The 17,536-nt window shown below is 42.1% G+C and overlaps 1 protein-coding gene across 6 annotated transcripts in view; it reads right to left on the bottom strand.

Annotated features, from left to right (window-relative positions):
• LOC127429792 (elastin-like) overlaps positions 1 to 17,536 on the bottom strand; it is a 123,322-nt gene that overhangs the window by 25,207 nt on the left and 80,579 nt on the right. For 5 of the 6 annotated variants that reach the window (XM_051679000.1, XM_051678998.1, XM_051678999.1 and 2 more), the window contains 15 exons: positions 17,164 to 17,232; positions 16,929 to 16,961; positions 16,680 to 16,757; positions 16,496 to 16,528; positions 16,148 to 16,261; positions 14,178 to 14,210; positions 14,031 to 14,093; positions 5,996 to 6,064; positions 4,618 to 4,650; positions 4,418 to 4,489; positions 4,183 to 4,215; positions 3,740 to 3,841; positions 3,621 to 3,653; positions 3,351 to 3,485; positions 3,201 to 3,242 (listed from right to left, as the gene is read on the bottom strand). In XM_051679000.1, the coding sequence (XP_051534960.1) occupies positions 3,201 to 3,242; positions 3,351 to 3,485; positions 3,621 to 3,653; positions 3,740 to 3,841; positions 4,183 to 4,215; positions 4,418 to 4,489; positions 4,618 to 4,650; positions 5,996 to 6,064; positions 14,031 to 14,093; positions 14,178 to 14,210; positions 16,148 to 16,261; positions 16,496 to 16,528; positions 16,680 to 16,757; positions 16,929 to 16,961; positions 17,164 to 17,232 (942 nt within the window). The remainder of the gene's footprint in view (positions 1 to 3,200; positions 3,243 to 3,350; positions 3,486 to 3,620; positions 3,654 to 3,739; positions 3,842 to 4,182; positions 4,216 to 4,417; positions 4,490 to 4,617; positions 4,651 to 5,995; positions 6,065 to 14,030; positions 14,094 to 14,177; positions 14,211 to 16,147; positions 16,262 to 16,495; positions 16,529 to 16,679; positions 16,758 to 16,928; positions 16,962 to 17,163; positions 17,233 to 17,536) is intronic. The other variant, XM_051679003.1, reaches the window with a different exon arrangement.

Raw genomic sequence — 17,536 nt, 5'->3', positions numbered from 1 at the left:
GTGGATAGAAACCATAGGATGCTGCCATAAGAGGGTGCCATTTTGGAAGGGGATAACCAGGAGGAAACCAGGTTATAAACTGTTATGGGCTAGAAAGACTGATTTTGCTAGATAGGGGGAAACAGAAAATAACAGCAAGCTCATAGAATAAATGTTACTATAACGAAATTTTTGCAAAATGAGTTTTACGTGCTGCGCTCTGTGTTTCGCTGCAGTTTCCTGTTGAAACACTTGAGGCGCTACAAAAACTGTGCGTTTTATTCACTTTCACACAAATCACAAGTACAATGGCTGATTATGACTTTATATACACTTATTTTTCACTCTATTACGCACACACTGTTATTTTATGATATCGAAACTATACTATAACACTATAACATTACTATAATATATTATTTGAAAAATAACAAATTTTAACAGTTGTATTACAGTCCCGCCTACACTTACACACTTATGCCTACATGATTAACTTGTGCAGTAGCTCGACTGATAGAGCATTGAATGTTGGACTCGGAAACCCAAGCTCGAGCCCTCCAAGGACGCTTGAAACGAAAGTGCCAAAGAAGCAACAAAAAATGACATAGGTGCTTCAGAAAATATGCTTTTCATGCATAAAACACTATTGGTTAGGTTTAGGTGTTGGTTAAGGTAAGGATTTCTGCTTTGTTCACCCCTCATTTATCTTTTTGGACACCATTGTTTACGTTTAGGCTAAAGTTTTAGGTTAGGGAGATACGTTTTACTCATTAAAACAATCGTTCTTTTTACGCCCCCCTGCTGGACATTTCACTGGGAAACTGCAGCCAAACATGTAATACAGCATTTAATTTTGGTTTGCAGAAATGTTGCCATGGCCACGTAAATTTCATTAGATCAGGCTGCCTCAAACGGCCACAGATTGTTGAACTGTTTGATGCATATTGCACTCAAATACTGATTTCTCAAAATCACAAGCTCTAATCTGATTACCCAGCTTTACACAATTTCCGGTTGTCAAGGTGCACAGATTTTACTGGTCCACCAGGGGTGGAAAGTTGTGTTTCACGGGACCATGCACTTCAGCCCAGGCGCTTGGTATCGCTAGTCTCTGTACTGTGAGGTTGTTAATGACCGTTCCTACTGTCGCTCTAACATTATTGGTGGAATGCACGTCTAGCCATAGTAGTCTTTGAAATGCTGATTACAGATGATACTGCCGGTAAATTAAGATATCATTCTAATTTGAGAAGGAATCGGTTCTCTTGCCTCTAAAAATATACATTTTGCAAGGGAGAGCGTTTTATATAACCTGCAGCAGTGTTCATTTCATAATATCATTAACAAGTCGAACAATCGATTAAAATATGAATCAAACACACTCAGAATGCCGGCAGTTTCTGATATGGTTTTCCATGCATCATTGATCTTGCCTGCACTCCAGACAACCAGTATCTCACAGGAGACGGATGACGTGAGCTCTGCGGGCTTCTCTCCCATCGGTAGTCGCTCTCAAATGTCACTCGTCATTTGCATAAAGTTAAACTTTTCTCAACTTTGTCGTGTCGCTCGCCATGCCCACATCTATTCACCAGAGGTCACTGCCACTCGTGTCGCTGGAAGTCGCTCTGCTCTCATTGAAAATGAATGAGATCCTGTCGCTTTGTTGCTCTTGTGTCACTTGCCGTGTGAATGGGGCTTTACAATGAGCACTTCATAAGAAGATTCAGTCATTGAATTTACCACTCGGCTTACCACTAGGCATTTGGCTCAATTATAACTATATATTATACATTTTTAAATTTTATTTCTTTGGTGTTGTCTGTATAACTGTTTGTGGGGATGCTGGAGACTGTTGCATCATTATTTGAAGTGGATGATGCCTATTATTGTGGTTTCATCGATTTCATAATTACCTGCCCCTATCACGTCATGCAAAACAAGCGAAACGCCTGATCTCATGAAAATTATATGACTGTGGCGACATTTTTGCGAAATTATATTATGCGGTTCCTTATACGTAGCTTGGCAGTTCTATGTGAAATGTCACTGAGTGCAGTTAAAAACAAGTTCATACAGATTACTTGGGTTTTAAGTCTTAAATCAACAACACCAATCTGCCTACCCTAAACCTGTCATAAAAGCAAATGTGAGAAGAAAAACAGATGGGGTTGTGAAGGTTAATGCTCCATTGCATTTCAAATGAACAAAATCTTACAGATAGTGTCGTAAAAAGCAAATGTGACATAAAAAATGCAAATGCTGAAGCAACCACTTCTTTTTGTGGTTCTTTATAGCACTTTTGACTCGAGTCGACTTGCATGCTATTCAGGACTCATATCCCGGTGCTTTGCATTATGAGTGCAATGCTCTATCAGTTGAGCTACTGCATAATTTGATTGCAGTTGAACAGACTTGTAAATGTAGTTGGTTATGTAATGCAAACATTAAAATGTACCAGCTTACAATTTATGCACTATAGTAGGAGTGTTTAGATGTCATAAGATAGCACTGTGTGAGGAACAGAGCAAAAAGCAAGTGTTTATGAACCGATAATCTGCCATTTTACTTGTGCTTTGTGTGAAAGTGAATAAAAGTCATTATTGTTGTAGCTCCTCTAGTGTTCAGTTTACAGGCAATTGCTGCAATACATTAAGCGAGCCATGAAATTTTTTTTTGGCAAAAATGTAGGTGTAGTAACATGACTCTGTGAAACCAGGTTGCAGCAAAATGGGCAGTCTTTGGCCATAATAAGATACAAAGTGGACCAGATGTTAGGCCAAAGCAAATGTAACTAATTAGATTAGTTAAATTAGGAAACTCTTCCGCAAAAATCTTTGAAGTGTCACTTTTGTTGACTATTTAATGGGCTTACTGATTTATGCGTTGTTACTAGACTCTGAAGCAGAATTATGCATTATTATGAAGCCGAGCAAATTACAGTAGCAGAGTTTGTGGTCATCTGTAAATTACGTTTAAATGGTAAATAATGCAATAAAGAGACATCCAATTCACTTCCAATTCACAAATTTTTTGAGTACCCCAAATACAGTAAGTGATGAAGTGATCCAGAGTGATGGTCTTTGACATTTGTACTACAAGCTGCAGTGAATGATTAATAGCAAGTAAACTAAAATGTAACCATGCATCAAGGTCACCAATTTATCATACATAATCAGCAGCCATTTTTTGGTTTGTTTATTTGTTTGTTTTTTTTTTACCTGGTACAGCAGTCTCCACAGGGGCCAAGGTTGGGAGCTTTGCTGTGAAGTTAACACATTTTTAGTCTTCTACTCAAGTACAACATGTGCTTTATGGCTTTTGCCAATTGGTGGAGATACTGCATCCATCAGTAAAGCTGTTTATTGTACCTGGTTTCCCATTTGGTGCAACTGGAACCCTAGTACCACCAGGAACACCAATCCCTGTCCCGCCCGGTACGACCACCACATCACCACCAGGTGTTGCACCAGGAACTGCTACACTGGTTCCAGTGATCCCAGCACCTAGCACACATCAGTGCATGGTAGTAGCATTATTGTTGTATAACATGATTAAAATTCTTGGCAAAAGACATGTAAACAAAAGTATGGTTGGAGCTTCATGCTTAATGGTATATGAAGCTATATGAATTAGCATACCTGTTTTCGGAGGTTTGACACCACCAGGATATCCTGCAAACATTTAAATCAGTCTTATTCATTGCTAGTCCAATTACACATTAATAGTGACCTGTTCATTGGTCAGTTCAGTTGGTTACCTCCAACCCCAGCTCCTGGTACCAATCCTGTCCCAGTTCCAGGCACTAATACACCCCCAGCTCCAGGTACTATCCCTGCTCCAGGTAGTATCCCTGCGACTCCTGCAAATAAATCATATCATACTTCAAATCTGTACCTATTAATATCTCTTGTAATCTGCAACAAACATGTCCTTGTCATTTAGTGAAATATCACTTTAGTTATTTGAATTAGTTGAAAAATATATGGGCAGTTGACATAAGAGAATTTTAAAGTAATCAAAGAAAAATGTCAGCATTTTCATAAGTTTGCTGGTCGGCAAAGAACATAGATTTCTTTCCTATAAACATACATATTGCCATTTGTTTTCATTTTGCAATTTTGATATTTTTGTCAGCTACCTAAATATTTATAAAATGTATGTAAAGTGAATTTAATCAAACATATAGGTCATGTCTCTCACCATATTTAGGTGGTTTAACTCCTGCAGGGTAACCTGTAATGAAATTATTTTAGAGAATCAATCTTTTTATACCAGCTCCATGTTCTTGTTATATAATATATGCCACTCAGTGATTAGCAGAACTCAGTTCATTTGAATTTTTATTAACTTTAAGGTTAGAAAACGAATGATAAGTATTCTAGACAAATGTCTAGAATAAACGGGCAGCTGTCTGGATAATAAAATGAATACAGACCTCCAGGAACACTGCCAGGAACACCGCCAGGAACACCACTAGGTACTCCTCCAGGTACACCACCAGGAACACCTGCTCATGGATGGTTTGTGTTATTAAAAAACTTTGATTCCATTAAGAGAGCATTTTTGATAACACTTTCTACTCACAACATGACATTAAATGAGATATATGTGTATAAAAACTAAAAAGACTTTTACCGTATTTAGGTGGTTTTGCCCCAGTCCCATATCCTGTGAAAATATAAAATATACATTAACATCATGTAAATATTTTGCATAAAATTCTATGCTGATTTTATCTAGAGATGCAGAGGCAGAAGAAAATATTTTTAAATCTTTTTCAAAGATAAGGTAACATTCATCAGTAGTCAATTTTCAGCACCTCAGATCTCCTCTTCTTCTCCTCTTACAAAGACTGAGGTCTTTAATCTTTTTTTCAGCCACCTGCCCAATTGACCCTATTCCCATCTTTACAAGCTAGCTCTCCTACACTTCCAACTGCACTCACACACATCAACACATCAGTCCTCACTAGCACTTTCCCCAACACATTCAAGCAGACACAGGTATGCTACATTCATCCTTATACTGGTAGAAAAGTTTCTGACAAACCAGTGTCTCTTTTACCATTCATGGTGAAAACTTTTCAACAAGTTGTTTTTAAACAGGTCTCATCTTCCCTCTCACAGAACAACCTGTGAGACAACAATAGCTACTGTATTTGTCACTGAAGCCCTACAGCTGATGAGAGCTGCTTCCAGATCAGATTCCAAAATGCATCACTCCGCAGCCTTCAACACATTAAATCACCAGATCTTTTTGCAATCCACTGGTTCGAGTCCTACCTTTCATGTAGATCCTTCAGAGTATCTTGGAGGGGAGAGGTGTTTAAGTCCCATCAACTTGTCTCTGAGGTACCTCAAGGTTCAGTATTTGGCCCCATTCTCTTCATAAGATACACAATATCACTGGGACCTATCATCCCCTGCCAAATCACTTTCCTACCACTGCTATGCTGATGACATTCAGCTCTACTTCTCAACCCTGTCAGACAATCCAATTGTGGCTACATGAACAGCTCATCAAAAGCAACGACATCCAAATCAGGCAGGAACTAAAGGTATTGTTTGATGACCTAGTTAACTTTCCAGACCACATTGCAAAGACTGCCAGGTCATGCAGATTTGTGCTCTACAACATATGGAGGATCATACCCTTCCTATCTTGCATGCTGCACAACTACTTGTGCAGGCTTTTGTCATGTCTAGACTGGACTGCAACTCTACGCTGGACTACTGCAATTATCGTCTAGCCAGTCTTCCTGCATGCACAATTAAATTCTAGGTGCAGATTAATTCTGCAAATGATCCAGAAAATGGCAGAGCATTTGGTCTTCAATGAACTAAAGAGAGCACACATTACACCTCTCTTTGTCTTACTTCTCTGACTGCTAGTTGCTGCCAGCAACAGGGTCAAAGCACTAATGCTTGCATTTAACACAGCAACTGATTCTTTAACCTCATACTTAGTTTCACATTCGCAAATTCCCCTAGAAATGAAAATGTAATAACTTCACCTCCAATGGGATATCCTGTTCCTGCTCCTATTCCTACACCACCTGAGACACTGCCAACTCCGCACAAACCTAATGACAGCCATTGGACATATAGAAGAACGTGTTATTAACATTAAACAAAATGTTCCAACACACGTCTCTGCTTTGACATGCCATACAGCCACCTTGATTCTTCAAAAGAGGTCTTGTCTGTATGTGGCTAACGTCTTGGTTACTGATGTAACCTCTGTTCCCTGATGGAGGGAATGAGATGTTGTGTTGATGTAGTGACACTAGGGGTTCGCTCTTGAGAGACCCAATCACCTTTGCTTTATTCAGAATAGGCCAATGAAAATTGGCGAGTGGAATTTGCATGCCGCTCTCTGCCCCGGACATACGGGTATAAAAGGAGATGGCGTGCACCACTCATTCAGATTTGTGCTGAGGATCCGAGAGAGAGTCCCGGCCATGTCAGTGGTCGGTTCAGCGCCACGGCAGGAGGGACACAATGTCTTGTCAGGGAACAGAGGTTACATCAGTAACCAAGATGTTCCCTGTCTGTCACTCACTCAACGTTGTGTCGATGTAGTGACACTAGGGGTTCCTATACGAAACGCTGCAGGTGTTGAACCGTGTCATGAGGTACGGAGAAGCAGACACGGGCAAGTTGCTGTGTGCCTCACTAGGAGAGCTGACCACATCGTGACCTTCCAGCGAGTTAGGTAATGTGTCTCCCTGGTCCTGTTAAGGGTGAGAGGAGGCACTTACCCGAGAAGGCTACAGGCAGTGGCCTTTCCTGATTTTTGTATTAAGCAATTTCCTGCCGAGCACCTGATAGAATAGCACTGGGGAAGTGCTCTTCTCTCTACAGGAGGGAGAGCACTACGGAGACCACATCCTACCGGAGTGAGGTTAACATGTGGAGAATACCTCACATGGACTTACTGACCGGGAAGTTCACATATGGAATGATGCCACTGGGGAGGACCCTATCTACGGAGAGGGTACACAGCAACAGTGGCCGAGGCAGAGTGAAGCTCTGTCGAGGGGAAACACAGGGTTCACCAAGGGGAAACTGAACAGTGGAAACGCATCATACAGGATTACCAAGGGGGGGGGATTCACCACGTATGGGCACTGAGCCCAAGTACATGGGCTTACCTGAAAAGGGGCAACCACGAGTACTGGGCCTGGTGGCATTACTCCTCCAGCGAGATTGTCATTGAACAGTGCTTAAGAAATTGAAAAGGCATCCAGTGTTCACCAGTTGCGGGGAACTGTTGTGGACAAGATAGTGCACATTATCATCTCGAAAGGGGAAAGGCGCTAATGCAAGCGATCCACCCAACTGGCTGCTTGGCCTACCTGTTGTTACCCCGTAACAATCGGGTCGAAACCCATTGTATGCGGAGGTTGTAGAACCTCACAAAGGTATTGGGTGTAGCCCAACCTGATGCTCTGCATATGTCTCTTAGAGAGGTGCCCCTCGCCAGTGCCCAGGAGGATGCAACAACTCTAGTGGAGTGTGCCTGGACTCCCAATGGGCACAGCAGTTCTTGGCATCCACAATCCAATGGGCCAGCCTCTGTTTGGAGACAGCTTTCCCCTTCTGCTGTCCTCCAAAACAGACAAAGAGCTGCTCTGAGCATCTGAAGCTCTACGTGCAGTCCAGATAGATGCGCAGGGTGCGAGATGGACACAGCAATGGCAAGGCCGGGTCTTCCTCCTCTGAAGAGAGCGCTTGCAGGTTCACCACCTGATCCTGAAAGGGAGTGGTGGGAACTTTGGGCACGTAACCGGGCTGGGGTCTCAAGATCACGTGAGAGTGTGCCAGCCCGAACAGCATTTGCTGGTGACATAGAGGTGAGTGCCACCAGGAGGGCCGTCTTCAGTGAGAGAGTGCTGAGCTCAGCCTGCTCCAGGGGCTCAAAAGGGGCTCTCTGTAGGGCAGGTAGGACCACAGAGAGATCCCAAGAGGGAATCAGGTGCAGCCTAGGAGGATTCATTCTCCTCGCGCCCTTGAGGAACCTGGTGATCAGGTCGTGCTGCCATGAGGGTCTCCCATCCAGTGTATCATGATGCGCTGTTATAGCAGCCACATACACCTTCAGGGTGGAGGGAGATGGCCGTCTCTCCAGCCCCTCCTGTAGGAAGGACAACACAGACCCGACCGCGCATCTCTGTGGATCTTCCCCTAGGAAAAACACCAATTTGTGAAGAGATGCCACTTCAGAGCGTACAGCCGCCTCATGGAGGGTGCTCTGGCCTGAGTGATCGTGTCTATTACCACTGGCAGAAGGCTTGTTAGGTCTTCCACATCCCGTCCAGGAGCCAGACGTGGAGGTTCCATGACTTCGTTCTAAGCTCTACCGCCCAAGAGCGGGAGCTCAGTAGACTCGTCCGCTTCCAAAAGCAGGAGCCCACCCTCAGATGCTGCGACCATTAACTCATCCTTGTTGCGAGCCCCGAACGAGACATTACATCCGCACTGAGGCGGACCACCTGCATCACTCGTGAACTCTACCGGGCAGAATGAGCGTGCTGGGGGATGGGAGGACCGCAGGGACTGAACCAGCGGAAGCACTCCCATATCCACATCCAGATTGCCCACGGCACTCGCTGACCCAGCTGCCTGAGTTTCAACCCAGGACAGACCGGGTCGAGAAGCATCCGCGGTGGCTCTCTGCTTCATGAAGAAGGAAGAGAGCCACGACAGCAATATTATCAAGGGCATGTTCTCATAGTGAGAACATGACCCCTCCACAAAAGCTGCCTCAGCGTGCTGGTGACACAAGTCATGGTCGTCTGGTGGGGAGAGATAACGGCCACACCCAGTAGCACAAAGGCGAAAGGACATTTTTAAAAATACGCCAGTCATTTGTGCAAGCTCTTTTAGAGAAAATATACTCTTTTGAATATACTCTTTTTACACCTGTGGACTCAGCGCCAAAGCGCCCAGGGGAAGCACAACACTCGACCGTGCGAGGGTGACCGTTGATATGCGCTGTAATTCCAGCAGCAATAGCGAGGTGATGGGACGAACACACGTGTGCTTGGCTCCGAAGAACAAGTCTGAATGAGTGGTGCACAACATCTCCTTTTATACCCGTATGTCCGGGGCGGAGAGCGGTATGCAAATTCCACTCGCCAATTTTCATTGACCTTTTCTGAATAAAGCAAAGGTGATTGGGGCTCTCAAGAGCGAACCCCTAGTGTCACTACATTGACACAATGTCGAGTGAGTGACAGACAGGGAACTGAATATTTTTCAGTACAGAAATATGCTTATAAGCCATCTATTTCCATATCTCAAGCCTCGGTTATTCCTCCTGATATATCTGCTGAATTTGGAGGTATGGCCTTTATACAGCTTAACAGTTCATTGCACCTGAGTGTAATTCCCAGGGTTTTTTTTTTTTACTGTACTTAGGTGTCTGGCCCCAGTCCCATAGCCCCCGAAACAAAGGGTGGAGCCAATTCAAAGCAGCAAACTTAATATGAGCAAAGCCATGTATTTACGAGACAAACATGCTGTGTTACTGTTCTAATCAACTGAGCATGAGCTACATTTCCAAACATTTAAAGTCCAATCTTTTACAAGGAATATGCTGACACTACGGAAATTGTTTTATGTTGTCAAAGAAATTTAACAAGAATCTTCATTTTTGTTTGCAACAGACTCTTCCTACAGTGGAAGAAGTGGAAAAATAGTTTTTGCCTGGATAGGTAAGGTTAAGTACACCGTACACCTGGAAGGCTAAAATTACTGAGGACAAAAAAATCCTAGCAGCCAATTCTTTAGTTTTAAGCCACTTGTTTTAAAGGGGTCATAAATGCTATTTTGTACATTTTATTATCTTCCCTGAGGTCCACTGATAATGTCAGTAAAGTTTTTTGGCACAAAAACTGTTGGCCCTCCGTCTGAAACGCTCGGTTTTGGCCTCAGTGTCTCCTTTAAACTTAAATGTAAGTTTCTTTTAGATTTACATTTTAGATTTAAATGTAAATCTACTGTTCTGAGTGACTAACATTGTGCAGCCCTCAAATTCAGCCATTAGTGATGGGAAGTCCGATTCTTTTCCGCAAACCGGTTCTCTCGGACGGTTCGTTTCAATGAACCGGTTCAAACAACCGATTCATCAGTTCTTTTACGTTACATTTTACGTCACTGTAAATAATGCTAATACCCCGGCATCATAGAATACACGCTCAAACACATTCAATAAAGCCATATGTGAGCGCATACTGCTGATTATTAAATATTATATATTTTATAGTTTTAAGTTTTAAGTTATCATAATAAGGGTGTTTATTGTCATTAGTGTTTCATTCAGTGATCTTACAATACATCCTACATTAAAGTTTTGCACCTAAAGCACCCAATACTGACACTGATATACAAACGCGGATGTTCTACGTGTCTAAGCATATGAAGTGATTAAACTAGCCTTAATAAACTCATACTTTTTACAGAAACCATGATCCAGCTCATAACAACTTCAAATATAATCTACATGCACAATACGCAATAGTCAAATTTGTTTACATCTCTCGACTGAAACGTTTCACCCACTCATTCAAGTCCTCGGTTAATGCATGCTCATCAGCAGCTCACTGATCAGCAGTTCTGCTGTGCCCGGATCAGTGTACTCTTGACTCGTGAACTGCAGTGAGTGACTCAATATTCTGTTTTGACCCAAGAGCTGCTGCCCCATATCAGTGTACTGCTGACTCGAGTGCTGCTGTCCCCGGATCAGTGTACTGTTGATGCGAGAGCTGCTGTCCTGGGATCAGTGTACTGTTGACTTGAGAGCTGCTGTCCCGTGATCAGTGTACTGTTGACTCACGAACTGCTGTGAGATGTAGTATTGCCTCGAGAGCTGCTGTCCCCAGATCAGTGTACTGTTGACTCGAGAGCTGCTGTCCCCATATCAGTGTATTGTTGACTCAAGAACTGTTGCAACGGGATCATCTTCATACGTTGATGAAACGGTAATACAGTGTGGCAGCGGGGGAGTGGTCAAGCGTCCGTCCGGAGAGAGAGAAAGTGGTAAGGGTGCTTGCACCTGAGCTAGATTATGTTTAACACCTGTCTCTAATTCCAGTGAGCATGGGAAGAGTGGCATATAAGCAGCCACGCCACCAGCAAAGAGGAGAGAGAGTCTGGCACAAGGAAGGCCACGGTGCTCCTGAAACTGTTGTGTTTAATCTATTGTGTTTGTGAAGCTGATGTGTTTAAGTAACTACGTGCCTGTGAAGCTTATGTGTTTGAGTGACTACGTGTCTGTGAAGCTGATGAGTTTGTGAAGTTGTAAAGCACTCAAGTGGCCGATTAAAAGTCTTACCTGAACCTGGAAAACCCGCTTCCCTGTGTTCTCTTTCCCTTCTGCTGTGAAGCTGTGTTACACTTGTGCCGAAACCCGGGATCCTGAAGTACGCCCCATGGAGTCCTCACAGTTGGCCAAGATCCTCAAGTCCCTCGCCAGCCTACACCAGATGCACCAACAATCCCTGCTTGAGCTACGTCAAGACCAAGACCGATGGTTCTCTGAGATCCTCCGAGCTCAAGCAGAGGACCAGCATGCGATTCGGAGACTCCTCAGCCAGGAGAGAGCCCCAGCCGCGTCCCCGGACAACCACAGCCCCCTGCACCCACCCACGTTTCTGAAGATGGGGGCAGAAGACGACCCAGAAGCCTTCCTCAACTTGTTTGAGCGAACCGCCGAGATCTGGAGCTGGCCGTGTGATCAGTGGGTGGCCCGACTCCTCCCATTGCTGTCCGGGGAAGCCCAGCTTGCTGCACAACAACTGCTGGCGGCTAACCTCCTGGCCTACGAAGATCTGAAGAAGTCCATCCTGCAGCGGGTTGGCCGCAGTCCGGAGCAGTACTGCCAGCTCTTCCGGTCAATGAATCTGGAGAAGACCGGCCGCCCATTTGCCTTCACCCAACGGCTCCGAGACGCCTGCCGGAAATGGCTGCTGGCGGGGGATCGCGACGTCATCTATTGTGTTTGTGAAGCTGATGTGTTTAGGTAACTACGTGCCTGTAAAGCTGATGTGTTTGAGTGACTACGTGTCTGTGACAGGCCGGATGTCTCCCCGGCCTGAGTCGGGTGGTGGGGATATGTGACAGTGGGGGCATGGACAAGTGTTCGTCCGGAGAGAGAGAAAGTGGTAAGGGTGCTTGCATCTGAGCTTGATTATGTTTAACACCTGTCTCTAATTCCAGTGAGCATGGGGAGAGCGGCATATAAGCAGCCATGCCACCGGCAGAGAGGGAGAGAGAGTCTGGCACAAGGAAGGCCATGGTGCTCCTGAAACTTTTGCGTTTAATCTATTGTGTTTGTGAAGCTGATGTGTTTGAGTGACTACGTGTCTGTGAAGCTGATGTGTTTGAGTGACTACGTGTCTGTGAAGCTGATGAGTTTGTGAAGTTGTAAAGCACTCAAGTGGCCGATTAAAAGTCTTACCTGAACCTGGAAAACCCGCTTCCCTGTGTTCTCCTTCCCTTTTGCTGTGAAGCTGTGTTACATACAGTCAAGTCATAAACATATTTCCAGTATGTTTTATTTGTTATACTTTCTGCTGTGCAGCAAAATACATCAGAAACATACATTTCACCCCTTAATCACACACTTGCTCAATGTCAGCAGCTCATCGGTTCTCAGTATGTCAGACACATCAGAAAGATGAGATTCTCAGTTCAGTGTACTGTTGACTCGAGAACTGTTGTGACCAGATCACTCGATTTGTGAACTAGTTGAAGTGGCTCATTGCAAACAAGATTTAGGAAAAGCAGATATCACCAGTTCTAGGATCATATTACTCCTGGTTATAGGCTCATTTTGAGTTGGAGTGTCATGCATGTCCAAGAAACAGGTTAAGATAGAGTAACTTGTGGATCAGTGTTGACTCAAGACGCAAACTGTTTCAAATGATTCAGTCCGATTTGGTGAACTGGTTCAACTCATTCACTAAAAAGAACTGGTTCAGAAGAACGATTCGGTCACAAACTGGACATCACTATCAGCCATATTTGAAACTCAATCGGAAGAGAATAAATAAGCTCTCCACAACATTCTAAAACTAAATTTCAGGGTTTACACATAACACACATCGAACACATTGCATCCGAATACATTGAACTATTCATTCAAGCACACCTGCACCATAAACTATCAAACAGTCATGACATATGAAAATATTCATTAATGAAACTGTTTACTCACGGTTTTGCAGTGAAGTCTAAGTGTTTTTAACTGCCCCATTCTTCTTTAATAACAGTTCCTTTGCAACACTTGAATTGTATTATGACTGGTTCTCAAGCAGTCCACGCTGATATTCACACATACATAGTCCATAGTAGGATGAACAAGACACACACATTGCACTGAGGTGCAGATCACCAGGTGCAAACCAAATGGTCAAAGACGTCCAGCTAGTGCTTGTTTACATACACCAACAATTAAAAATAGCACAGATGGGCGCAAAAACAGCAAGCAGAGCAGCTGATTGAAACTGAATGGCATCTCCGTTTCTGAATTGTAACTTGACACCACATCTTTTAAAAGCGGTGCGATAAACATGGCAATGGTCAAAGACCTCTGTGTAATGCATGTTATATGCAAAAAAATAAATAGTCCAGATGGTTTCCCTTTGGTGTTCAGGAATAGTTGGTCACAGTAGGCCTGTCTCTCTTCCTCTCTGTTTACGATACAAACTGAACACCAATGGGTGGGGCCAAGGGTGCAATGACACATGTGGGGCTTGTAAATACAACTGAGCAATGTCTCATGACGTCACAAACACAGTTTTCAAAACGAGACATTTCAAACAGGTGGGAACTATAATTGCTCTTTTTAGACTGGGGAACTTTTGAATTCTGAAATTTACAGTATGTTTTTATAGTACATTTACCTCTTATATGTCTAAATATCAAGAAAATGTGGTTTTCCATATCATGACCCCTTTAAAATATGCATTTATTCACAGTATAGGCAGCCATTGTCATCAAAAGAGTCTCTATTACTGCTCAGTGAGAGGTATTTGTGCTTACCAGGTCCTAGTCCGGGCAAAGCACCAGGCACTCCACCAGGTACACCAGCTCCACCACCAAAACCTGGACAAAGAATAATTTATTTATAGCAGAATGTTCAAAGCCCTTAAACTCTACTTTTTGTAAATAATCAGCTAATACGCATACCGTATTTAAGAGCTTTAGCACCACCAGGATACCCTTAAATACAAAACATGAAACGATTAGCTGAAAGTCATCATGAAATCAAAATTTACCCTATTTACTTTCTTAATACACGGTCCTACACATTATTCCAAAGTGTAATGAATTGCTCCGCATCTGATACGACTTAACAGTCCGGCAGTCTACAACAATTCTTTTTTAACCACTCTAAATTAGTGCTTAACCACAGATTTTTAAAGTGCTTCAGTTTTACTTTATATATACTTCTTTTTTTGTAAATGTATTTCGTTCCTTTTTAGAAAAAAAAAAAAAAAAAATCCAAAACAAAATGCAACAATAATGTTTTATTAACATTTTCCAAATGTAGAATTCCACAGTATAATGACAAAGGGGGGAATTCACTAAGAATGAATTGCGCCCAGTAATAGCTCCATTTTTTGCACCATTTGGCATATTCTGATGAATGGTGATGAGACGTAAGCAAATCAAATGACATAAACGGTCAACTAAGAACATCTGTTGCGACTTACGTCTTCTGTCACCACAGTGGAAAACATAACTGCACAAGTTTATCTAGGATGCAGAAAATCCAAAAATGTGGAATAAAATCATGATGTTCAACATGATATCGGGTTGACATGTCTTCATGTGTTTGTGTTTGATTAACATAGAGAAGGAGACTGGCTCATGTGATGTGATTTTATCACAAATATAGGTGAAAAAAGTTAAATAATCCCATTGTCATAAGGACAAACATGTAGGCTGTTGCGGGGGGTTGCAGTCTTACAGTACATTTTGTGAGGGGGGGACTTACTGTTTAACACTTTGAAAGCCTGTGCACTAAAGTGACAATGCAGATCAGGCAACAGTGCAATAGTGCCCACAGAATCACTGCTGAACACAATCTGCACGCACAGTTCTGATCTTCCGGGCTGATTCTGAGTGCTATATAGCAGAGGATGGCGCAGACACACCCTGCCGGGACTGCACATCATCACTCTGATCCAGACACCTACAGTAAATAATTTCTTAAACATGGCAAAAATGCGCTTGACTACACCACACATCTGGATATCTGTCCGGTAATAACGCTCTTCTCCGTCATTTGATCATTATTTGATGAATTACTGCTAATATGACCAGTTGAAAATGTTCACAAACATCTCTTTAATATAAAATTAATTTAACCGCCTACTTTAATTTGCGGTAATAGCATGATCTAAATCTACAATGAGCCTAAATTTACACAGAAAGGAGGTGTATATGTGCGGAAAGGAATGACAATGACATCATTTAATACTCAAGACGCAGTGCAATTTCAGTACTGATTGCACTTGATAAAATAGATTGCGGGTGGTTAGTGAATAAGATGCAGGCATTTGCACGGAAATACCTTGCATAAAAGTGCTGCGACTGTTTAGTGAATCTGCCCCATAAATGGACTAAAATAGCACCAATTCAAGTAACATTAAACGTTTCCCAAAGTCTAAGTGGGAGGTTGACTAAATGAAAGAACTAGTCCCCATAGGTTGCGTAGTCATTGCAATGGGCAGTAAATCTTTTGAATCTTATAAAATGTCAGAAACTAATGTGAAAATTGGTAAAAATTAACGCATTAAATATTTTTAATTAATTGCATGTGGTAATGCATTCATTTCAACAGCTCTACTCTTAAAACATGGCTCTATTCTGGTATGTATCCTAATAAATCCTTAATGGATAAAATCCTGAGAGTCCCATCCTGTTTTGTTTTTTTCTCTCTCTTTAAATATCTTGTTTCAGTCAGAAATACATTAGTAAAATGGGTTATGAACGCCATCTCCTTTTTAACTTTAAGAAACAACAAAGTCACTTTGATCCTGATTCCAAATCTCAAACCTTGGCTATAAAAATATATGTTTAACACACTGGATAACTCTATTGCTCTTTACATTTCATTACATATCATGTTACTCAGAATGAAGCAATTATACCTCCTCCACCAGTTATTGGCACTCCACCAGGAACTCCTCCTGGTACTCCACCTGGAACTCCTCCCGGTACTCCTCCCGGAACACCTCCTGGGACCCCTGCACCTGCATGCACTCCTAAGGACACAATGGTATAACCTTTCATTGAAAAGTACTTTTATCAACAATTCTGTTCATATTTACAAATAAAACAAATTTTGTCTAGATTATGATATCAATACAACGATGTTCTGTTAAAAAAATATATGGCAGCATGAATGTCAGAGTAAAAAGCACAAACAAAATGTATTTATTTCCCATAGCATTGCCATTGTTCTTAAAAGGATGTCTTAAAAAGAATCTAATCCATACCATATTTAGGAGGTTTGACGCCAGCTCCTATTCCTGAAAACATTCATCACGGTTACTAAACATGATAAAATGAACAAAAACTGAAAAACGAACTCAAAAATTAACCACAATGAGACCTTCACTGAGGTACAATAGTTGGGAGATACTGACATTATCTCTATTTGAGATTAAGCATATAGCCTACCTCCGGTCCCTCCAGGAAGTCCTCCAATCCCAGTAACTGAACCATAGCCTGGGATAACACCTGCCCCTCCTGGTACTCCTACACACAAGATATGAGCAGTGTCAAGTTATTGTTATAATGTCCTGTACTTTTCACTTAGTACCAACTATGCCAAGTGCTCCTCTACTGTACTTATTATTCATATTTAGTGGTTTGAGTGGCTAATAAAGACTAATAAGAGCTGATAAGATAATAAGATGTTACTCTTACCATATTTGGGAGGCTTCACTCCACCTGGATACACTAAACAAAACAGGAATTTTTTTACTTAAGGTACAAATCCCTATCCCATCATTTTGACAATATTGAGAAGTAAAACAATCACTGTCATTATAACTTATGGCTTGTTCCAACAGATAAAAACTTTAACGTTACCAACATTTTTATTTTGTGACATGTATGTCAAGTTTCATCAAATGTATTATTAGGGTGGTATAAAGCTCACCTCCAGCCCCTGGTGCTGTTCCAGGAATTCCGCCAACTCCTCCCACTACTCCCCCGACCGGCCCACCAGCTGGACAATAAACAACAATATGACAATAAACACAGTGTGATATAAGGATGATACAGAAAACGAATGACAGCCATTGGTAAACATAAGGAAAAAGTCTTCATTTGTACATCTGAAATGTTTTGTATTATTATACAAGGGTAGACAAAGTAATTAAAACAACAAACAATGGAATAAGAACTTCGCTCATCACTTCAAAAAAGCTTAATTCCTTTATGTATTTATTTATTTGTTTGATTTTAGTGCATAAAATATAACATGATATTTGTTTAGTGTTGCGTGTATAGGACCACTATAATTCTGCATT

The sequence above is a fragment of the Myxocyprinus asiaticus genome, chromosome 39, assembly GCF_019703515.2.
Source record: "Myxocyprinus asiaticus isolate MX2 ecotype Aquarium Trade chromosome 39, UBuf_Myxa_2, whole genome shotgun sequence".
Lineage (NCBI taxonomy): Eukaryota > Metazoa > Chordata > Actinopteri > Cypriniformes > Catostomidae > Myxocyprinus > Myxocyprinus asiaticus.
This window is presented reverse-complemented; position numbering and strand designations above follow the sequence as displayed.